This window comes from Halichoeres trimaculatus, unplaced genomic scaffold (genome assembly GCF_033239565.1).
Source record: "Halichoeres trimaculatus isolate MK-OKI-2021-1 unplaced genomic scaffold, fHalTri1.1 fHalTri1_scaffold_21, whole genome shotgun sequence".
NCBI classification, from domain to species: Eukaryota; Metazoa; Chordata; class Actinopteri; order Labriformes; family Labridae; genus Halichoeres; species Halichoeres trimaculatus.
The window spans coordinates 5,543,817-5,568,318 of NW_027437199.1; the positions used below are offsets into that span (position 1 = coordinate 5,543,817).

The 24,502-nt window shown below is 40.2% G+C and overlaps 1 protein-coding gene across 2 annotated transcripts in view; it reads right to left on the reverse strand.

The window, feature by feature from the left end:
* Positions 1 to 203: 203 nt before the first annotated feature.
* lin7a (lin-7 homolog A (C. elegans)) overlaps positions 204 to 24,502 on the reverse strand; it is a 52,096-nt gene continuing 27,797 nt past the window's right edge. Inside the window, exons 3-6 of one of the 2 annotated variants that reach the window (XM_074697915.1) lie at positions 16,470 to 16,541; positions 6,231 to 6,440; positions 5,582 to 5,793; positions 204 to 367 (exon numbers count right to left, since the gene is read on the reverse strand). In XM_074697915.1, coding sequence (XP_074554016.1) covers positions 346 to 367; positions 5,582 to 5,793; positions 6,231 to 6,440; positions 16,470 to 16,541 — 516 coding nt within the window. In that variant the 3' untranslated portion in view covers positions 204 to 345. Of the gene's footprint in view, positions 368 to 5,577; positions 5,794 to 6,230; positions 6,441 to 16,469; positions 16,542 to 24,502 lie in introns of both variants that reach the window. The other variant, XM_074697916.1, reaches the window with a different exon arrangement.

A 24,502-nucleotide genomic window follows, 5' to 3' on the forward strand; every position in this document is an offset into this window, starting at 1 on the left:
AGAAACACCACTGTACAAATGATATCTATGGCAGAAAGAGCGATCGAAATGGACTCGAACGGAACAACCAACACAAGAAACGGGGGAAAGAGTCACACCCAGGAGGACAACTCAGAAAAAGGGGGAGTTTGAACGGACGACTTTCACTTTTACGCCCTCCTTCTTTGTTCTTCAAAGCACCGAGGTCGCCGCACCTCTCCGTGTTTTTGCTCAGTAATCGGTGGTACACTGGAAGGTGAGTCAAAGAGTCCTCAACTTGTTGGTTTTTCCTCCACGACGGAGGAAAAAAAAATCCTTTGGGGATCCTCGGCACACACAGATGGTCTTTGAGACGTTCTCTCGTCTTCACTTCTTCTTCTGGAACATCCTGCAGATCAGAAAACAGACAAATACTGAGAGCGGGGCCTCAGGGCGGCTTCACAGCACAAACTTCTCAGTAAGGAAGGCAGCTTATTGGGCAAATTTTGCCTCGCTGGAGGATTTTACTCGGCTCTAAGCATCATGGTATCATCTGTATTTGCTCATTATTGAGTTTTCTTTCTCTGCTTAATTCCACCACATCTGGGTCTGTCTCCAAAACTGCATTAGGTCATTAGCAGCTCCTTCAGAGCTACAGGTTTCACTTCAGTCAACGTGTTAACTTCCTCTGGCTAAGCTATAGATTGTTGCTAGTCGCCACCCTGTTATTGCTGCCTGCTCTGTCTTCTTTGTCTGTTTCTTGAAATTTTTTCGTCTCTTTTTCGTCATCTTTGCATTTGGAGTGGATTATTACTCTGTATGGCTCATTTGTTGATCATGGACACCAAACTTTTTGTGGCTTCAGTGATATTTTTACTAATTTTTCTCCTGTGTTTGTCTGGAAATCCTACATGTAATCATGGCTGCATTGTTTACATGTGAAATCAGCTGTTAGTAGCCTATAGCACGTCAATGCTAACTGGTGCAAGGCCGGATGTTTCCCCACAAGGTGAGGAGAAGGAGGTGAGGATGACGTGCTGGTTCTCAGATGTGAGCTAAGAAGTGGCGACATGGACCTGTCCTTCCATCCATCGTTATTGGGAACGTAAGATCTATCTCCAGTAAGATGGACAAGTTAGCCGTGCTAACCCAGCGGCAGAGGAAATACCAGAGGGTAGAGTTGCATCATGCTGGACAATGATGGACAAGCTGTCAGCATCTATTTTCTTATGGAGCTTTTTACACTTTCTATACACTTTGTTACTTTTGTTTTCTTGATTGCTGCTGAATTTCCCCTCAGGGAAGTATTTATAAAGTATATTCTATTCTATTCTATTCTATTCTATTCTATTCTATTCTATTCTATTCTATTCTATTCTATGGTACATTACGTCTTAGCTCAGTCTGTGCATAGTAAAGATTTAAGACCCAAGATTCAAAGCAGAGTCAGTGAAACAAGAAGTTAGCCAGGCAGCAGCAATGGATTACTTGATTAATTGAATAATATGAAAGTAAATATGCTGATAAATGAAGGCAATCAACCATGCAAGGACACTCAGGGGTCACTTCAGCTTGAATCAACACATTAATTTGCAAAATTTCCCTGATCACATTTTAAAAAATCAATTTAATTGAATGCTTCAATAAATTGTTTTAGCACTAAAGGTTAGCCAGCATTAAAACATCTGGTGCAGTTTCAGATTTGAATGGGTGGAGCCAAACCAGGAGTCTGCACAGTTCTTCATCACTATGTGCTCTCTTCTGTGTGTTAAGCCCGGCAGGTATCAGGATCTTCAGACAGCTGAAGTCACAGACCGAGGAGTTCCCTTGATTCCTGGTCTTGCTCTGGTCTTTAGACAAACTGTCTTCTACAGTTGTTAAAACATATTTAATGGGTTGATTTCATTTTTGAATTGTCATAACTAAACCTCCAATAAAAGAGGACTGTAGGACTGTGCAGGCTGCTTAATGTCTGCCTGCGAGGCAGATGTCTGCCCAAAATGAGTCTGGTTCTGTCCGAGGTTTCTGCCTGTTAAAGGGAAGTTTGGAAGTTGGTGGGTTAGGATGAGATGAGACTACTTATCTTGTCTTGATGTTGGGTTTCTGTTGATGAAATATTTATAGACATTAACGGGTCAAGACCTGTTAATGTTTCTGGCAAGTGTAGACAAGTAGATGTTTGTTATGATTTGGTGTCGCACAAATAAAGACTGAGAATGATTGATTCAGAGTTTTGAGCTTTGAAATCTGAGATTAAAGATGGAATTAAAGACAGATTTCTGAAAAAAAGCAAAACTAAAGACTTATGGCTCAAAAATAAATTAAATCAATTAAATTTAAAGACATAAATAAAGTTTTTTTTTTCCCCTAGAATCACGAGTCTAAGTAAATTATCTAAAATAATTTTCACAAAAACAATTGTTTTTACATTTCTGACTCACATTAGGGCTTTAATATCTGGTATTCAACCTTTAATCCTGAATATTTCTGGAATTAAAAGCAGATTTTTCCCAGAATTCTGACTAATTTCATAAAAAAAATTGAACTTCAAGTCAAAAGTTTAACTTTTTTTCAATCAGATATATAAGTTTGTATTTGCTTATATTTCGGAGAGAGCTGACTTTGAATTTTACTTGTATTTCATTAGTCTGAGAAACAAATCTTGAAATCTGATGAGTGAGAATCTGGGAAGAAAATGTAAGTCGGTTTGTTGTTGTAGTCGAGATTAACACCATCTGGTTTGGACACACTTTTATTTTGAAAGTCACTGGCTGTTTTTAAGTGGTTTCTTTGCACCACTTCCTGTCCTGCTCAATCTACCTTTTGTAAATTGCTCCAGCATCTAGGAAAAAGAGGAGGCTTGTGTATCTGATCTGGAGAGCTGAAGCTTGGATGCAGCCTGATAGTGAAAAATTCTGGTGGATTTTGGCGTGTAGCAGAGATTTTGCAGATGCAATCAGTGGAAATGAATAATGTTTTACGCCACATCGTTCTTGTATCCTGTAGGAAAGTCCGCCTTCGTATCGATCCATCCTCCTGTCCTCCTGTGTCAGAGCAGCAAAGTCTAAAGACACAGTGGGAGATTCAGGACTCAGAGAGCTGAATCCCAGGCTAACCAGCAGCTTACGCTTCCTTCTTGTCTGCTTGTGCGTGTCACTCGGTCAGCCGCCTCTTTGCCGCCAAACAAATCTCTGCGGTCAGGGATCCGCCTTTGCTAAAACATGATCCCTGCTACGTCCCCCGTCTGTGGCTCCACCGCAGCACACTGTTACAAGCTCCTAAATACCTTCCCAAGCCGCTCTGTGCCAAGAGCAAGACAAGAGAGACGCTCGGGGGATTTAGCTTCAAACAGGCGGTGGCACAGAGATCCTGGACACATGCCTGCCTCGTATACGTCGGGGAAACGCTTCAATAACTGAGGAGTCTGGGTGGGATTAAGCGCGGTGTGATATGATTCAGCTCGTCTGATTAGTGTCTGAAAAGTTCCCCTCGCCTTCTCACGGGGAAAGTTTGCTCCAGTGTGAGGGGAAGTGCACGGCTTTGTTCTAAATGTGGAAAGTCAAAATATTGTTTTAAGCAGAGGTATGTGCAGCCTCCGGCAGGAAGCATCATCGCTGACTGGATCTAGTTAACCGTGTACCTGCAGAGTGAGATCTGTTTAGGCCTGAATAATTTACAGCCCGGACCACAGACACAGAAAGAGAAACAGAGGCTTTAAGAGGACAGCAGCCTCTCAGGATGAACAACATCAGCTGATGTAAAAACACAGAATCACACAGACCAGCATCAAATTAATCTCCAGAGGAGACGTAAGCTCACTTTCACTTCCCCTCTCTTCATCTACTGTCCTTTCATGTTGGCTTAACAAGGTTTTCATTTCTTACTGGAACTTTTGTTTTATCCAAATGAGGAAAACTGGTCAAAATAAAAATAATCTAAGAGATACAGAAGAGATTAGAGCTCATTAAATCTCAAACTTTGAAGTCTAAGTCTGAAAATTCAGGAGGATTGAGGTCATCGCCAAAAAAGTAAAAAACTTTAAGAGGATAGGCAAATATTTTTCTTTTCTTCACTCAGATTTTAAAAAGAGGGATTCAACTTTTAATTTCAGTAGTAGAAATACGTTTTCTAACTTTTTGACTTCACTTTAGAGGTTAATCCCAAAATTCAGAGAAAAATTGTTATAATTCTTAAATTTGGGCAGGAATTAAAGACAGACCTCAAAAGAGGACAAATAATTTTAATAAATCTCATAAAACAAGACTTTAAGATTTAAATAGAAACTAAAACAGTTGCATTTAAAGAGATTAAAGTCAGGATTATGACTTTTTTTTTTACCAACAAATTATGAGTATAAACAGAATTTTCTCATAAAGAATCCACTAAATTTTAAAACCAAAGTCAGAATTTTTTTTTGTACATTTTAGATTTCTAAATTTTAACTTGGCTTTGATTCTAAATAAAAAGAAAACTTTTTTTAAATTCATTTTTAATGTTTTTTTTTTTTTTTTTTTTTACAAAACTAAGAAAGATCAACAAAAACTATCAAAAAGAGAACACAGACAAAAAAATACATATGTGTATATATACACTGAACCCAAATATATTTCACATTTTAAAATAATCTCATACAAAAAAGAAGAAAAATAAATGAAAAAAAAGAAAACTTTTAATTAAAGTTAAAAAATGTTTTTCCCCCACAATTCAACCAACGTCCTCAGGATTTAGACTATTTAAAAAAATAAATAAATAAGATTTAAGTCTGAATTTGTATTTCCTTTTTAAAATCTCTGCTTTGATTCTTAATTGATTCTTTAAAAAGACAAAGATTTAAGACCGAATTAAAGCCAGACTGCTACAGAAAAAAATGAATTTAGTTTAAATCACATATTTTTTTTAACTGGAAAAAGCAAAAATACTGACTTTAAGGCTTTAAGGCTAAAAATAAATGAATTAAATTAAATGTAAAGACATTTAAGTTAAAAAAAAATGTTTTTTTTTTCCTCTAGAATGATGTGATTAAATTAACTAAAATAGTTTTCACAATTTTAGAATCAGAGTCAGAACTTTGATTTGTTTTTACATTTCTGACTTAAATTGGGGCTTTAATATCTAATATCTAATTTTTAATCCTGAATATTTCTGGGATTAAAAGCAGATTTTTTCCAGAAATTTGGCTATTTAAAAAAAAAAAAAAAACTTAAAGTAAAAATTTTTACTTTTTTGATCAGATTTCTATTTTTAATTTGCCTCACAGTGCTGACTTTGATTTTTACTTGTATGTCATAAGTCTGAGAAAGACACCTTGAAATCTGATGCGCTAGACTCTGGGAAAAAAAGTAAAAACTCTGCTTTAATCGTAGAAATCTGAGGCAGAAAACCTCAGACTAAAGGTCGAAATTAAAGTCTGAAATCTAAATTTTGCCTGAATTTTTAACCCAAATGTGCCTCGTTGACAGCTCACCCCTCCTGACCACAGCCTCAGTTCACTGTGCAGCAGGGGGAGCTCTAAAAGTTTGGGCTTTCCACCATCCTCCTCTTCTTCTTCTTCTTCTGTGGTGTCTCACCTTGTTCCTCCGGCGTCCGCCCCCCCACCCTTAAAGCAATGAAGCGCCTCACCTACGACATGTGGTTCTGCTGAGAGGTCAGGTTCTGCTGCTGCTGCTGCTGCATGAGGATCTGCTGCTGCTGGCGCCGCCGGGCCGTGCGGAGCTTCTCGAAGCGGGCCTCCATCTCCTCCAGAACTTTGGGCGTGTAACGGACCACCAGCTTCACGCTGTCCTTCGCCGCCTTCAGGAGCTCCACGGCCTTCTCGTGGTGCTCGCCTTCTACGCTCTGCAGGGTCCAGGAACAGAAAGAGGATCATCTCAGTATCTGTAAAAGACTAGCTCTAGTTTTAACATCCTGTGATCTAACGTTAAAAATTAATTTCTCTCCTTTCTGAAAATATTCTCACTCTCCGATCTCAACACTTCCCTGATTGTTGACTCATATTACAAACTTTAAACCAGGCACGGCTTCGCTTTGTGACGAGTGGTGGAAATATTTCAATTAAGGAAGCAGGAATGAATAAAAGATGAGAGCAGAAAGCTTCAACGCTCGTCTTTAGTTGAGAATATTCAGCCTCTCTGTCTCAGGCTGGAAGACTTCAGCGCTTTAACGCCTCCAGAAATGAAGCCGGAGGTGGAAAAGATTCACTCTGCTGTCTGGAGGCGGTCTGACAAATTTGCCCCAACATCCTGACACATCATGGTCAGCCTGGCTGCACCTACCACTCCGTTGACGGACAGGAGCTGATCTCCTCGCTTCAGGCCGCCGTGCCTCTCGGCCACGCCCCCTGGGATGATGCGAGAGATGTAGATGGGTGAGTTCTGCTCCTTCCCGCCCATCACGTTGAAGCCCAGCCCTTCCTCCGTCTTGGGTAATTCCACCACTCGTGGGTGGGAGTGACCTTCGCTGGCTGCGAAGGCTGCGACTGTGGCCTGAGGGAGAAGAAGAAGGATGGAGTTCAATATTCACCTCACTACTGTCTGACCCAAAACTCTGAACAACACCTCAACAAGTTTTATTTCAGTCATCTCTGCCTGCATTCATTTATAACGTGAAATAATTGGATGGAAACCCAAGGAAGTGTTTACAGATCAGCATATCCTACTGGGGAAGGTACTCAAAAAATTGTAATTAGTTACAAGTAAGTGGCAACTTCTGTAAATTTAATGAGATTACTTTACTTGTTGCTGCATTTAAAAGGTGATTTCACTACAAAGCAAGGCAAGTTTATTTATAAAGCACATTTAAGCAAGGTGCTTAAGGTGAATCAGAGAGAATACATATAAAAAGAAAAAAATAAAATTCAATTAAAAAGCAGATAAAACAAAAAGTTACAAAACAACAAAATAAAATAAAAAAACATAAAAAAATAATGAAATAAAATAAAACAAAGTAAAATAAAAATACAAAACAAAAACAAAACAAAAAATAAGATAAAATATAATAAAATAAAATATTATAAAATAAAATCTAAAAAAATTGGATACATCTAAAACAACATTAAATTGAAAAAGAAAAAAGTTTTGACACAATTAAACAAAGTAAAATTAAAAAAAAATACAAAAACAAAAAACATACAATAAAACAACAAAAAAAACCAACAAAAAAATACAATAAAACAAAATAAAACAAAAAAAAAATTAGATGCAATAAAACAAAGTTAAATAAAAAACAAATACAAAAAAAACATACAATAAAACAAACAAAAATAATAATAAGATACAACAAAACAAAATTAAAAAAAAAACAAAAACAATAATAATATAAAAAAAATCAAGGTTAAAAAAGATTTTAGATATAAGAATAAAAGTCTAAAAAAAAAAAAAGATTAGGTTCTAGTAACTATACCGTCCAATTTTTAATGCCCAAATTTACCATGAATTTACAAGGACAAACATCATGACTCTTTCATCACTTTATTTTCAATGAAAAGTGCCTTTTAGCCTTTCCACAAAGTGTGTTATTGTATAATTGTAAAAACAAAATGTCAGATAAAACTCAGCCATTAACTTCAAAAACAGTAACCCTGTCAGCACAAAGAAATACGTCTCACTTTAAAATCCACAAACAGAAAAAAAGAGGCAATGTAAGCTGACTGTTCTGAAATGTCTCCTGCACTTAGTTTTCTTCTTATCTTCTTGCATTTGTTTCCGTCTTGGGTTGCAAATAGAATTGTTTTCATCATGAGCCGTAAAATATCCGTTTTGCATCGCCTCAGTTTACATAAAATTCATACGTAACCCGGTGAAACCAGGTCATCTAATCTCCATTCATGTCAGGATTTATGGTCAAAATTTCAGACCCCTGTCCAAGATTCTACAACCATTTGCAGAAATGTCTTATCTTGGACAAATGAGTGTCTCCGATTTAGGCTTTGAAATGCTCTTTGAGCTACCGTAACTCTTAAACTATTTGGGCAAGAGGAAAAATTTGAACAGGGACAAACTCAAAATCCACTTGCAACAACTTTCCAACCAGTGAAGCCACAACAGAAAGCTAGAGACCACATTCCTCCTGATCTGTGCGTCTTTGGTACGTTGTGATCTGTAACTGTTTGGATCAGAAATGTTTGATGAGGTTTGAAGAAGTCAAAGTCCCCAATAAATGAGTGCGAACTAAGAAACGTTCATCCTCCTGATGATGGACGCCGTTACATACAGTTTGGACTGAGCTGCCCTGAGGATTCAGTCTCCACATGAGAAGCTCTCTGGCTCTCTGAACACACGGATTAACACATCCAAGTTCACGGTGCAGGAGCAGCCAGACGACTTTCCCCCTCGCTGACTCCAGCAGCTGCTTGATGTTGCCGGCCGTCTGTGGGGTTTCTTTGAAGCCCAAGCCAAGCTCCTTGCGCCTTATACCATGAGAACAAAGCACCAGGAGCTTGTTAGCCGAGCCCAGGAGAGCCCTGTGTCCTCTGATCCACAGATGTGTTGCCACAGGTGCCGTCCTGTCAAGTCGGCATCATGTGAAATGTGCGAGGAGGGTCGGGATTAAAAAGTAGAGGAGGGGACGCTCTGTCAGAAACTTTGTGGGTGTGTATCCAGATTCCCCGGCACTTTGAGGTCTTTGACGCTCCCTTCAGGCTGCATCCATCTCTGCTCTCTCCTACATATTCATACGCATCTTCATTTCTCTGCCTGTTTTAATCTGCTCATTGTGTTCTGCCAACTTCTCCCATCTCTGCTCTTTCCTCCCTCTGTCCTCCTCCATCCTCCTCCTCCTCCCCTCCTGTCCCATTGTGGAGCTAAAAGGCAGCTCCTCAGCATGCACACCGTCGCCTCCCAGGCCTCCCGGCACATCGACCTTCACAACTTTATCTTGCTTTCTGCGAACAGAAAAACAATCTGGCAGATGGCCGGCCACACTGGAGGCATTTTAAATGAAACGCCTGCTATAGGAAACTGATTCAGTATCCACGACTTCGCTCATCAGCGGCCATCATTTCCTCTGGAGCCTGCGTGCTCCCTGTCTCCATTCAGATCAGTGAAAAGGACCTTGAGCCAGGAATTAGAGATTGATTTAATTAACCCAGCGACGGTGCAGGTGAAACACAAATCTAACTTCCTTTGGAGAGGCGCGGGAACACAAACGCTGGCATATTTCACACATTTCATCAGGATTGCTGCAGCAGCTTATAGACTCTTTTCCAACTCCCTTTTACTTCCAGACCATATGATACTGATTGGATGCAATTGGCACTGTGGCCCAGTTTAGAGAAGATCTCCAGAGAGAGTTCAGAAAGTTATTAACACGTTCACTTCTTCCAGTTTTAAGTGTCCCCACAGCTAAGCCAGCGCAGGCCATTAGCTCGCTGCTTAATTGCACAGGGGATCTGAGTTTTAATTCATTTTTGGGGGAAGCACTAACTTCTTAAAAGTTTCAGGCGAAGAGGAAAGTAGGAGGAAGTTTTAAAGCAGCTTAAATCATGTCTTCATGGTTGCTTCAGGCTTATAAAAAAAAGAGACAGACACTTCCTTTTCTCCCTCCAGACTCTCTGTCACAGTTTCTTTGTGAAGTGAAATTACTCGGCTCTCGTCAAAATGTTATTTCGTAAGATCAGACGATGCAGCCGTTTGACAAATGACAGGATATTCCAAATGCAGCAGTGGAAGACTTTAATAAGAGTGTTGGCGACAGAGAATCTGACCTTTTTTTCAGCGCCATGTACTGAGGATCATTTTTATAAAGAGGGAACAGCCTGACACCGAGGAGGAGTCAGAGTTATTTACAAGTCTTGAGAGAGGTTGAATAAAAAGATGATTCCTCTTTTATAACAGCGTGTCAAATGTGGAACATCAGATATCAGCCCAGAGGGAAGATTCAAGTGAAAACAAACACCTCCAGCCTCACACAAACAGAAACTTGTAAGGGCTGTAGGTTTTTGGACAATAGAAGCTCAAGTTAGCGCCTTCCAGATCGTCTGAATATTTTTTATCCGTCTGCGCTTGTTGATATTCGCATTGTTAGCTACTACCAGTTGATAACATTTGCACACTAGCTGTTTATCTTGGCTTCAAAAGTTTTTTCTTAAATCTCATGTGCTAGTTTTTTTTTTTTTTATTACTACAAAGAAAACTGAAACGAAGCAGGTCAAATGGTAATAGCTGATCCAAAAAGGTGCTAGGAGGTGAAGTTTGAAAAAGTAGCCCCCGCCTTTTTCCAGCAGCTAATTTAAGCTAGCTTTTGCTCTAGCCATCTCAAACACAGACATATATATAAACAATTAGAAATAATTGAGAATAAGAAGTGTTGCCGGATCATTGCTAGCTTTCCCACTGTTTCCGCAAGCTATCTAAGCTAGGCTAATCTCCTTGCCGCAATAGCTAAAACAGGGACATTTCACAAATTGTTTACATATCAGCCTGTGAAGATATAGCTTGTAGCTTAGTCATCATTAGAAGTAATGCAAAGAAATGTTAGCTTTCGAACACCGTTTTCTTCTAGTAGCTTTTGAAGCTAGGCTAATATTCTGCAGGACAAACAACACATGAAATTTCTGCACACATATGGTTCAATAACATGTAATTTGTAAGTATCTGAGATTACAACTGCTTTAAGGACAGTTTTAACTTAAGTTTAACTTTAGGCTAGCTTTCCCGCCTTTTTTTCTGGGTGCTATTTAAGCCAGGCTAACCTCTTTTTGACAGTAGCTTTAAAGACAAAAACCTGTTTCCTTTCATCACTTCTATTCAAATGTTAACTTAAATGATAAACTTAATGTAAATAAAATCTAACAATTGCTGCAAGGTCATGGCTAGTTTTCCTGCCCTTTTTGTAGAAGGGGTTTAAACTAAGCTAATCTCCCCCAGGCTCTAGCTATGCACTGTTTTCTAGTAGCTTTAAAACTAGGCTAATATTCCCCAGGACAAACAACACTTATTTCTGCTCTCATATGATACAATAAAATATAATTTGTAAGTATATGAGATAACAATTTCTTTAAGGACAGCTGTAACTTCGGTGAGAGCCTGGCTAGCTTTCCTGCCTTTTTTCTGGGAGCTATTTAAGCTAGGCTAACCTCTTTCTGACAGTAGCTATACAGACACAAACTTGTTTTCTTTTATGATTTCTATAACATTTTAACTAATAAGATGTACTTAGTGAAAATAAAGTATAAGAATTGCCATAAAGTCATGGCTAATTTTTCCGCCCTTTTTACTAGAAGCGGTTTAAATTAAGCTAATCTCCGCCTGGCTTTAGCTATGCGCTGTCTTCATGTAGCTTTTAAGGCTAGGCTAATATTCCACAGGACAAACAACACAGTTATTTTTACACACATATGATTTAATAACATAATATTTAAGTTTTTAAGATTACAGCTGCTTTAAGGACAGATTTACCTTTGGTGAAAGCCTGTCTAGCTTTCCCGCCTTTTTTCTGGGAGGCATATAAGCTAGCCCATCCACTTTCTGGGAGTAGCTATACAGACACAAACTTGTTCCCTTTCATTATTTCTATATAAGTACTAAACAATAAGATATACTTAATGTAAATAAAGCACAAGAATTGCTGCAAGGTCATGGCTAGATTTCCCGACCCTTTTTTTCAAAAGGAGGTTAAACTAGCTAATCTTTCTCCTGGCTCTAGCTACGCCCTGTCATCAGGTAGCTTTTAAAGCTAGGCTAATATTCCACAGGGAAAACAACACATGCAACATATCTGTAAAGTATCTGAAATTACAATTGCTTTAAGGACAGTTTTAAGTTTAGTGAGAGCCTGGCTAGCTTTCCTGCCTTTTTTCTGGGAGCTATTTAAGCTAGGCTTACCTCTTTCTGGCAGCAGCTATACAGACACAAACTTGTTACCTTTCATTATCTATAAAATATTTTAACAAACAAGATATATTTAATGTAAATAAAGTATAAGAATTGCTGCAAGGTCACAGCTAGTTTTCCCGCCCTTTTTTCTAGAAGTAGTTTAAACTAGGCTAATCTCCTCCGGGGTCTAGCTACGCCCTGTCTTCAGGTAGCTTTTAAAGCTTAGCTAATATTCCACAGGACAAACAAGAAATGTAGTTTCTGCACACATTTGAGTCAATAACATATAATTTTTAAGTATCTAAGATTACAATTGCTTTGAGGACAGTTTTAAGTTTGGTGAGAGCCTGGCTTGCTTTCTCGCCTTTTTTCTGGGTGCTATTTAAGCTAGGCTAACCCTCTTTCTGACAGTAGCTATACAGACTCCAACCTATTCCCTTTCATGATTAATTTGTAAATACTAAACAATAAGATATAGAAAGGAGGTGAAACTAGCTAATCTTTCTCCTGGCTTTGACTACGCGCTGTCTTCATGTAGCTTTTAAAGCTAGGCTAATATTCCTCAGGAAAAACAACACTTATTTTTGTACACATAGGATTCACTCACATGTAATTTGTAAGTGTCTGAGATTACAGATGCTTTAAGGACAGTTTTAACTCTGGTGAAAGCCTGGCTAGTTTTCCTGCCTTTTTTTCTGGGGAATATTTAAACTAGGCTAACCTCTTTCTGACAGTAGCCATACAAACACAAACTTGTTTCCATTTATTATTTCTATGCATTTTTTTAGCTTGTTTTCCCGCCCTTTTTTTTTCTAGAGGTGGTTTAAACTAAGCTAATCTCCTCCTGTCTCTAGCTACTCAAAAACAGAGCCACAAACCTTGATAGTAAGATATTTTACCAAAAAAGTCAGATTTATGTGAGGGTTTAGCTCTTGTACTAGTAATCTTTAGAAATATTCTTAGAGTTGATCTATTTGTTTCACCTGTTTACGCTACTTAAGCTAGGCTAACCATCTAGCCCTTGCCATCAACACAGTTGCACAAAACTTCTCCTACTATTTGTTTTCAAGGTTTAGGTCAGATTTTAAAGACATGACACGACTTGTGAGAGATGTTTACAGCTTCAGAGTATGTCCTTCCAGTTTTTATGCTAATTTATGCCAATCACTTCCTGGCTTAAGATCTTTACTTCATGCAGATATAAAAGCTTTAAATTTACACATCTAACTCTGAGCTTCTTAATTGTGATTCACTCCAGCGCTCAGAGTGTGAAGGGTTGGTCAGAGGAGCTAACAAAAGCAGCTCTCTGCCTCTGAAGCCTGAAACAATCTATGGTCACACAAACAAAGCTCCTTTCCCTCCGTTTCCATCATCCTCTCCAATCTTCCTCCTCCTCCTCCTCCTCCTCCTCCTCCTCCTCCTCCCTGTGAAGTGTCTCACTGAAGAGGAGTGGACCCAGCTGGACACTGAACCTCTGAAGGACAGAGAGATGCTCTCATCTCTTTTTCTCTCCCTGCATCTAATCATTCTCCTCCTCCACATGAAATCAGACCAGCCTGCCCTCTTTGTTTCCTTTCATAAAAGCCTGTTTCTCCAGCAGGCGATGAGCTGATTACAAGTCCTGCAGGAGAGAGTGAGTCAAGCTCATCTCCTTTGTAAACCAGCATCACGTTACTGAATTCAAGCTGCACCTGAAAGCGTTTCATCCTCAACCTGTGAGGTGTTTTCTAAACAGCAAGACACACACACAAAAAAAACCTCCTGGAGAATAAAACAGATGGATGGAAGGAGGAATAATGAGCTTTTTTCAGTGATTGACATCTAATAAAAAGTAAATCAATGAAAAGATATGAGCCGTCACCCAGAAACTCTGACACCAGCAATAAATCATGAGTAAATATCAACGCCTGCGAAGTGAAAAGGGATTATTTATCAGGGTTTGAATGCATACTGAAGACTTTCTGAAGGAACAAAATGAAGAAATCAATCTTATCCCGCGAGTCTGTCATAACACAACAAATACGCTCCTATCATCATATTGTTTTACAAAGTCGTTTTTCATCCAGGTTGTGTAACAGGATATAAAGCGATATCCGAGCTGTTAGCAGACAAAATGTGTGTTTATGAGCGAGCAGCGGAGAGGAGCTAATCTGATGATTCTGAGGGAACATTATGAGGAATAACAGACGGATTAGCTGCTCAAATGAAACGACATTTGGCAACTGACGACTGTTGAAATAAGGATGAAGAGCCGCAGATTGTCACAGCTTTTAAGGGTTTCATTTAAAGCGCATTTTCAAGTTTACTGACAGACTTTCTTAAGGCAAGAATGAAAATGAATGTTTGCTTTAGCTGCAAGAGAGCAGCCTCCTGGATCAGCTGGATTCGGAAAAAGACTTTAGATTTAGTCTATGGCTGTCTTATTGGACCATAAAGGCTGTTTTTCTTTGTCAAATGAGAAAGAAACTTGGTATCTGGTTCAAGAGAAACAAATGAATTCACTACATTATAGAAGAAAAAGAAAAGAAAAATTGGTTGAGACCAAACAACAACATTTGGATGTTAGAAATGAAGCTAAAAAGCTGAAAAATGCAGTTCCTCAAGTGTCCACTAGAGGCAGAAGCACCAAAAACTTCATGCACACTCATTCAAAAAGCTTTGAAATATGCACGAGAGATCTGCTGAAATAAGTTGCTTCATGGAAAAATGAAGGGACGGACCTCAAACACCGAGCCCCTGCCTTTGACAGGCCGCCAGAGGACTGACCAATCAAGGGGAAGGGGGTAGCCTTAAAGAGACAGCAGCTAGAACTAAGGTTTACATGACGTTTCATCTGAAAACATGGTGAAAAAAAATCTGCGTTTACACGGAAACACTGAGGGACTGAAAGCGCTGTAGTAAGCATGCCAGGCCTGTAGGTGGCACTATAACTGTCTTGTCCAGAAGCCGCTTTTGGTAGATCTCCACTGAAGTAAAGTTGAGCCGATCATCTTGTGTATTGCTGAATGCTAAGGTCGCTGTTTCGCTTTAAACATGAGGCTGAAACGCAACAAAACGTTTGCGTTTCAGCCTAACACCGTTGTCGTGTAATCGGCCCCTAAGTGTTTCCAACAGGGAGAGAAAATGAGGATGTTACTGAGCAATGAATCATGTCAAGATTAGTGCTGTCAGGCGATTAAAAAAAAAAAAGCTAATTAATTACAGGATTTGTAATTAATTAATCTAATTAATCACATTTTAATCTCATATCTTTTTAAGGTCCCCAAATAAAGAATCTGAATTCTAGGACATTACAAAATTGTAGTTCATGACTAATCAAATGAATACATGAAGAAGAGAAGATTTGTAAACGCACATTTTTTTTCAACCGGCCAATATTAAAATGTCCATGTTTGTGGCCACATCTAAAGACGTCAATTTGATTGCAACTGCTTACTGCGTCTACAGAAGTAAATTATGTTTTTCAGCTCGGGGAGGCAGGGTCTGGTGGAGCTTGTCAATCAAAACCATGTTTGTGAATTACTGTGGGTTTTTAAGTTTTATTGATTGTTTGGGCGCTTGGGTAATCGTACCAGTTGCTCCTTGCCACGGATAAGGCAAAGTCAACTGAGCACTTTAAAACACTGCTAAAAACCTATCTTTATTCTTAGGTGCTCAGTCCCAGCTAAACGAGTTATCTTAGCTTTTATCTTTTCTATCTTTGTATCTTTAACCCCTTATATTCCCTATCCTCTGTTTTACTCTTCTTTTTTTGTTTCATTCTTATTTTATTTCTGTTTTTATGCATATTCAATGTTTGGCTCTTTTTTTCTGTTTCTATTTTCATGACTGTTTTATTATCATTACTGGGTTTTTAATATAAAATCTATGAGAGATTATTTTGTACCCCTGTACAGCACTTTGGTCAACCGAGGTTGTTTTTTGAACTTGCTCTACATCTAAACTTTGACTTGACTTGACTTTACTGTGAGTGAGAGCGGTGTGCTCTTTGGATGAGAGCTCAGCATGGATATGAGGAGAAGACGTGAGATGACAGAGGCATAGTGAGATGCTGCAAGTCGGAAAAGTTCAGGCAGCTCATGCTCCAACTGAGGATGTGTCGCGGTGGTTCAGAGAGAAAGAGCGGCGCCATCGTGAGAAAATACGACAGGGATCATGGAGAGGATCGTGGAGTATGTTTCGTCTGTTTTTTGGATCAAAAACAGGAAGAGAGATATAAAAAAAGAGAGTCCACTCTTCTTAGGTAATTTTGGTGTTTACATAGAGAAAACAAGTGACAGCCCTAATCAAGATACTACGGGGGCACCAGAGGCTCAGAATTAAGACTAAAAAAGGAGAATACCCCCTCCTTAAGTATCAAATTCAGCCCTGGAAACATCCTGTGTTATGTGCAGCTCTAACTCCGTACAAATTCAACTCACGTCTTCACACAAAGAGCAGTAACATTACTCTGTGATACAGACATCCAGCCTCACATGTGTCATAGCTTAATCACACACACTCTCTAAATGAGATCCATTAGCAGTGAAGACCACACTTCAAGAACTTCGTCCAGCCTGGACCAGAAGTTAAACTGAGAGGAGCATCAGTCTGTGCTGTGATTAACACATCGCCCACCTCTCATTAGTTACACTCAGACTGTTTTTATGACTCATAATGACAGACGTAGAGCTCAGATTCAGATCCCTGGAGCTTTCTTACCTTCGCCGTGGCCCTCGCCTGGTACTCCGGGCAGCCATTCACTGTAATTGTTTCGTGCATGTACTGGTACACCTGCAAGAGACGGAGAGAGTGGTGCGTTATAATGATGATTCACATGGTTGGAGAGTGAAATCCACGGCTCAAACTCTTCATTTTCATAGTCAAATAATGGAGCTCCATTACAGCCGGCTGCTCAGGCACAGACGCTGAGTGATGGGGAACAGCTGCTGCTCAGGCCCACAAATTCTGTCCCCGTGAAAAACTGGAGCTCTGAAAGGGTCTACTGGGATGTTTTTAACACATTTAAACCAAAAAAATTAAATCATGAAGAAAACATGAAAATTCACTTCCTTTCTGCAGCATGACTCGAGAAAGAAGGCGTAAGGAGAGACTCAGACTGAGGGAACATTTCTTATCTGTTTACTCACTTTGCTTGAATCTAAAGAGCAGGTAGTTCTACAGGTATTACTGCCAGGGTCTGACTTGTTTCCAAGATAAAGGTTTGTTCTGGTCCAGTTAGTTAAAACAAGGTGCCCTGCCTATTTGCTGAGTCAGACAGAATCAATAGAGAGCCGACCTTTCTGTGTCTTTAGGAGACACCTTACAGCCCAGCTTGTGCGGAGAGTTGGAAAGAGACAGAGGTTGGGTTGAATGAGTTTGGAAGGTTGGTGGAGTCTGTGTCCACTCAAGCTGTAATCAGGATAATATGTTTTATCCTTTAAATTCAAAAGCGTGTTTCTTTAAAAAACATATTTTTGGGGTATTTTAGCCTTAGTTTGAGAGGACAGATGACGAGACAAAGAAAATGTTTGGAGTAGAAAGCGGAGGATGACTTGTAGCAAACCCATCATGATCAAAAGACAAAAATGAGGTCTGAAATGCTAATAACAAGTAAAAATACTGCCAATAGAAGAAGAGAAAGTTTAATTGTATTAAGACATTTTTCTAATTTCAAGCAAACTTTCGGGCAAAATTTTCTTGTTCCATTGGCAGATTTTTTTTTTACTTGTTACAAGCAATTCAGACCTCATTTTGTCTTTAAACAACTTGAAACAAGACTTTTTTCTTGACTGGTCAGGTGAATGTGGCTCATATCAAGTACAACAAGACAATTCTTAACTCAAATAAGACAAAAAAACTTGATAAGATTTTAGTTTTTGCAGTGTAGTTCCCAGTGTGTCCACTTGGCTCTGAAAGCCAACAAACTGAAATCTTACCAATTGATTTTCTCTTATTTTAAGAAAAAATTGTCACGGTTGTCACACCATGTATCAGGATTTTTTGTCATTTTTTTCAAATTCTTTAAGTTTTTGTTTATAAACTGAGTTGGAAAAAAGTTCCCACTTTACTCCAGCAGAGGGCGAAATGTGTCTCTCTGTGCATTTTATGGGGAAACATGGCTCCTGATATAATCTGTAGACATTATTATCATCATTTTACTTTTCCACATCGGCTGTTGTTAAAAAAAAATAACAAAATATCGCAAAAATCATAAATATTGAAGAATCGCAATTTAAATCAAATTGGCGCCCAAAAAAATCTGCCAATGGAATAAGAAAATTTTGCTTGCAACTAGAATAATGTCTTCACACAGTTAACTTTTCTAGTCTTCCTTTACTTTTTAAAAGCAATTCAGACCTCATTTTAGTCTTTAAACAACTTGAAATAAGACATTTTTCTAGACTGGTCAGTTGAATGTGGCTCATATTGAGCCCAAAACAACACTTTCTACTGAGAATAAGACAAAAACACTTGATAAGATTTCAGTTTTTGCAGTGCGCTTGTCTGATCTGTCTTTGCTCCTCTGCAGTTTGGCTCCATGCTCTCAAGTCTGTCATACTATCAATACCGACCAGCTGAGAGCAAAACACTGAGCAGCTGGACTACGGGTGCAGACTTGTTGATTCCTAGCCTGGCTTTCCACATTAGATAACTTTTTCAGTCGTTTTAATAAAATGGAATACAATTTAGTGTCAACAAACTGCAAAAAATTAAACCTTATGAAGTTTTTTGTCTTATTTGAGTAAAAACTGTCTGGTTACACTTGATATGAGCCACATTCAACTGGTCAGTCCTGAAAATGTCTTGTTTTGTGTTGTTTAAAGACAAAAATGAGGTGAATGTGGCTCAGATTAAGTCTAAAAAGACATTTTATACTGAAAAAAAGGAAAAAAATGGATGAGATTTCATTATTTTGCAGTGCATGGAGTTTTTTTTATTTTGAAAACCAACCATCAACAAACCTCTGAGCAAACTGAAGTTTCGTTTCTCTGAATCTACTGTGGAGGACTCTGAATCTGAGATTGAAGAAGTAGAAGTAAACACAACTACAAGAAGGGAAACAGATGAAGTCTGGAGCCTTGGTGAGTGGGGACAGATCTGGTGCGTGATCTGGAGGAGTTTGCATCAATGTGCGTTCCCAATACGGTGAAAAACATGATTGGATTTCAGTATTCTGCTTCAGATACCAAACTTCCTGACTTCACTGACTCTAAGTCAGAGTTTTAAACCAGCTTTGGTGAAAACTCTGTTATTTCAGTGCAGTGTTTGTTTTTCTGCAGAACATGTTTCTGAATCTGCAGCACAGCTCCATCACTTTTTTTGGTCTGGCTCTCCTGTAAGAGTTTATTCCCTCTTTCCTCTTTCCTTTCGGTGCAGCCGATCTGTTGTTCAACTTTAAGATTTTACAAATCAGCCTGATGTTTCTGCTCAGTGATAGATGAAGAGATGATAACAGCTGTGTGGGATGATTAAAGACATCTCAGAAGATGTTTTTTTTTTCTGCTTTGGTGCAACTTACTCACAGAACAACAGCACCGACGAGTTTCCAACACGTCTGTTTGTATTAACGTTCACAGCAGCTGCAGGAAGTGTGCAAATAAGCAATCCTATCTGAATCAGAGTAATAATGAAGAGGAGATTCTCTCAGTGTGAAATGAACTCAGCAGCATTGTCTGCAGTGTATCAGATGCTGAGCTTTGAAATGAATTTTAATCATGTGTTTCTGCTCTCTAGATGCTGTCTCTCATCAAAGCATGGCAGCGTGCCTGGAAGCGAACACGCCTGCTAGCTTTGACGTACCACAGAGCAACATCACAAAGCCTCGGCTGCTCTGAAACCATCAAAAGGATGTAAACTTACAGGGAACAAACACAGAGATGTTTGTATGTGGAGATCTCAGAGAGGAGGAGGAAAATAACCCTGAGTTTCTCTTGTTTGCTCGGGAGGTTTGTGAGAGCACAGATTTATATCGCTGAGGAAAGGCGCCTGCAGTCCAAACACACACATGCTCAACTCCCAAATGACATCTCTCCTGAGGACTTCTTCCACCTTTGCACTTCTGGAGGCTGAGCACAGCTTTAAAAATGCCTTGAAAGGTTTGCCTCGCTGCTATCAGCCTGCAGAGAGGCTCCTTTTTCCTCCTGCTCACACTTTTCCCAAACACGATGACGCTAAGCGCTAATTACCGCCATCTATTCTACCTGCATCTGTCTCTTATTCACCACACTCCTCACACATGCAACGGCTTTAATTACTGGCTTTAACTGCTTTATGCTCTCCAACATTTGTCTCTGTCACAGGAAAGTTTAGCAAAGGCTCACAGCGTCAGAGCTTATATGATATTTGGCGTCTACCTAGGGGAGGCGAGTTGAAGCGGAGTGTTATAAGTTCACTCCACGGGTGCATCAGAGCCGGTGTGAAACTTATTTTGCAGTTGAAGGCTTAATTGAGCACAGGGGAAGCTGCCTGTCAAAGAGGCAAAACACATTTCTGCACTCTTTCCTCATTAATTAGCTGAAATTTTGATTTTTCCTCCGTTTAAGAGCACCCTGACAGCACAAGAAACATCTGAAAATAACAAGAAGCTGGATTCTGACTCATCCTCGAATCCTGAGTGCTCACTTTGGACGTTTGGAGTGTGAGAACGATAAAGCAGCATGTGTTCAGTTTTTGGGCCAGTAAGTGGAACACAGTGAAAATTAAAGTCTTATTCAATTCTTCACACTTTACACGATGAAACCTGCAGCGCTGCCCCCAAGTGGCCAAATATATGGATGCATGTTTGGAGAGATAAAACTTGCAATCATCCAAATCATCCACAAATTTTCATCTTATAAAAACACAAATGTTACAGTTTGAGCATTAAACTCTTTAACTGTTGGAGACTCCAACCAGAACTACAGCTCCAACTAGTGGAGGGAGGCTGCATTACAACTGAGACACAACACATGACAGCATCTCCAAGTCTTCTCTTCACGGTTACTGAAACTGAGACTGCGACACTACAACCTCTTCGAAGCCGTTAAGTTGCTGACTCTCAGAAACTGGTCCTCTGATTCTTGTTTGGCTTTAGCCGCGTTTCCACCAGCAGTCTGGTTTGGTTCAGTACGGTTTGGTACAGTTAAGCCTGATCCCGTTTGCATTTCCACAGCAAACTGTGCCCTCTCGTGGTAGGCGGCGTGTAAGCCGGATGTCGAAAGTCTCAGCTGTTAAACAATAGCGTGACGCTGTAGCAGCGTGGCACAGTTTACCCTGCTAATAAATCCAACGAAGAAGAAAAACGCAACACAGTTAACAAAGAGCATAGATGGAAGACATGCAGCATTTCTTCCTCTCTGTGATTGGCATGTAGCTCTTTGATACAAAGAACAATCAAGCTTTGTTTCAGAGAAGTCTGTGTGCCGCCAGGAGAAATGCAGCCGCTGTCGGGGTAAGTGACGATTCTTTCGACCAATCAACGGTCTGCAGTGTTGTGGCTCCACCTTCCGAGAGCGGATCGGTTCAGTCTGGCACCCATACGAAAGGGTCCCAAAAAGTGGGACGGCTCGTCTCGGTTATTTGGGGATCTGTCCCAGGATAAGTCAGTGGAAACGCCACAAAATGTGCACCGTACCGAGACAAACCAAACCTGTCTGCTTGGTGGAAATGCAGCTTTTGGCTCTGCCACACCTCTTGGGTACCTTTCACATTTGAAAACAATACGGTACCGATGCCCAGTACCTGGCAATCAGTATCGGCACTCAACGGTCCGGTACTCGGTACTACATATAGAATTCGATCTGTACCTATCAAAGTACCTGATTCCGTACCCATCCTTACCTCTTCTTCTCAGAGTTTCAAGTCCTAGTTTCTGAGTGTCTTTGGATGCTGAAAGAAACTCTTCGCACTTGGTAGCACCAACTTTCAAGGCAATCAATCTGATCAATCACCATTACTGCAGAACAGCAACCCAAACTCTTTTAAGCCCTGTTTCCACCAAACGGTCCGGTACAGATCAGTACAGTTTGGTATGGGTCGGATCAATAAAGACTGATCCTGTTTGTGTTTCCACAGCCAACCGTACCTTTCTTGGTGCAAGCAGCGTGTAAGCTGGGTACCTACAGCTGCTTCAGCTTTGTAGTAGCATGCTGGCATAGCAACATGATAGTGTTCCCCGCTAATAAATCCAATGAAGAAGAAAAATGCGACACAGTTTTGTTTTGGTAGCAGCCTTTGCTTCAACTAAAGATTTCAACATGGCGGGTATATGTGTTGTTTTTTATTACCACTGTTGGACAAGAAGTGACGATTCTTTCTATCAATCAGCAGACTCCAATGTTTCTAGCTCCACCTTCTGGGGTTGGATTGGTACGTCTGGCACCCCAACAGAAGGGTACCAAAAAGTGGGACGGTACGGATCAGTAATTTGGGGACCTGTCCCAGTTTTAGGCTAAGGAACTGCCACAAATGTGTAAACTTCACTTCCCACTCCCCAAAGCCTTTTGCACACCAGATGCGTATTTTTCTCGCAAATGTTTATTTTTTCAAACCTACTGTTTTTCAATGCAAGCTTTCAAACCAGCAATGTTGTTCCCCTGAGTGAAATTACGGCTTTTATTCTTTCGATTCTTGCCGAGGTCAATTTTTCCAAAGTTTTGCTTGCGACCAAAGAATTCAACATTGATTGTTTTTGGGACGCCTCCAAATTTTTCATAATTTTCGTGCCTTTAATCTTGTCACCGCTGATGTGCAAAGGCCTTAAAATGCCGACACTTCCGCATCACCTCTGCCGACATGTGTCCGTCCTGACTGGTTCCCCATCCCTGAGCATCATCATAGTGAAACATGCTCATAAATGCACATGAATCCTGAGGCCAGCGCACAGCCAGAGAACAGAAGGAGCTGCCTGCAGGGCGAAGCGATGCAGCGCTGCTGGTAACCATGGCTTCCTGCTTCCTTTCCTGAGTCACAGAGATGAAGAGGAGGGAGGGGGATGAGGAGACGAGAGGTCAAAGGAGGTTTTAGCCTTGCTGATGTTTTCGGGAAAGGATAAAAAGCCTGCTCGGGACTTTAACAATACACTTCCCCTCTGGGCGAAGCGGTGCAGACCGTGACACAGAGGGGAAATATTGAAGCTGCACGCACTGACTTAATGTACCTTTCATCCTTTGGCTTAATGTGATGTGGGAGGCATGAGAACGGAGTCAACACTAAACCCACCGCCCTCGATTTGTGAAGAGAACACAGTCAATTATGTTGATTGAAAATCTCTGCCGAAGTGGAAAATCAACCGCAATGTTAATGCTGATGAAAGACGCGCTCGCCCCGACCTGCTTTTTTCTCACTTCCTGTGTTCGTGGAGGGGGACTCTAACCCAATATACTTTAAAATCCCGCTCTCCATCATTTCCAGCTGGTTAGCTCCTGCACTCATTTTGCCTTGTGTCCTTCCTTTTCTATTTGCAAGGCTGATTGACCCTGACAACTCATTCAGGCTGATGCAGAAACCCCCTCCTCCTCCTCCTCCTCCTCCTCCTCAGTCATTGATAGATGCTCCTGTAAAAGACACCCAGCTCATCAAACTCCGTCTCGTCTATCATTTGCTGAATCCACGCTTTCTCCTGCCGGCCTGTCGTCTCTAACAAGGCTGATTCATGTTCGCACAAACCTATTGATACAAAAGCTGCTTTCATCTTTTTACACTTCCTGTTGCCCAAATTAGCTTCATCCTCGTCAAACACGTGGGGAGAAATCCTTTCACACGTTACTCACAGCGCGGACGCGATGAAAAGGTCATTCATATTAATGAAATGTCACAAAGGTGTGTGTGATCGAAGTGACCACCAGGAGGTCGAGTCTTGCTCGTCAACCTGTGTTTAATGACCGGAGCAGGAAACCCTGAGGGACGACATGATGAAGAAATGAGTGTGTAAAATTTAAGACTTACCAAAGTTTTATTTTCAAACCAAGGAGGAAAAATGGAAAATAAATGTGTAATGAGTGTTTCTGCTTCTAAAGCTCCTGGTATCTCTTTGTGATCTGTTCTGAAGTCTGTATGTGTCTCTGCAAACAAAAAAAATTGAGGTTTGCTCTCTGCAATGTGGAAAAGATCCCCACATGAGCCGGAAACAAGCGCCAAACCACGCTCTTAAAATGTGAGACTGATGCAAAAGTGGTAAAAACTGCAGTCCCTCCAGTGTCCACCAGAGGCTGGCTGCAGCAGTACCAGAAACCACATACACACTCATTCAAAAAGCAGATCTTCACAGCAGAAACAAACTAAAGATGCCTAAAGACTCCACCTCTTGGCCTTCTGTTACTTCCTGTGGCTTCACTCTGTTGCATCCTTGCTTCATCTCAACCAGCAGCAGAGACCGGACATGGATCTGGTGGAAGTCTGGCGTTACAACAGGTGAATACCAAGCCTCTTCTGTGGCCATAAAAACTAAAACAGGCTTCAGCTAGTTACTCAGGCAGAAAGTTTCAACCAAGTAAGTGGCTGTAGTCCTATATGTGTGAATATGTTAGTGTGCGTGTTAGCTGAAGCCTGTGCAGCTCCGACATGCAGCCAGCAGATGTTAAAAAGCTACATCTAAACACAGTAATCACTGAGCATGGTGATTTTTAACTATGTAACAACATTGGTACAAATAATTACCTGTTATGCGGAGGACTTTCCTCTAAAATTTATTCTCAAACTGAAAATCTGCTCTTCATTTAGGTAGTTTTTTGTAGGCTGATATTACAATTTGGGACTAAGTGTTTGGTAAAGAA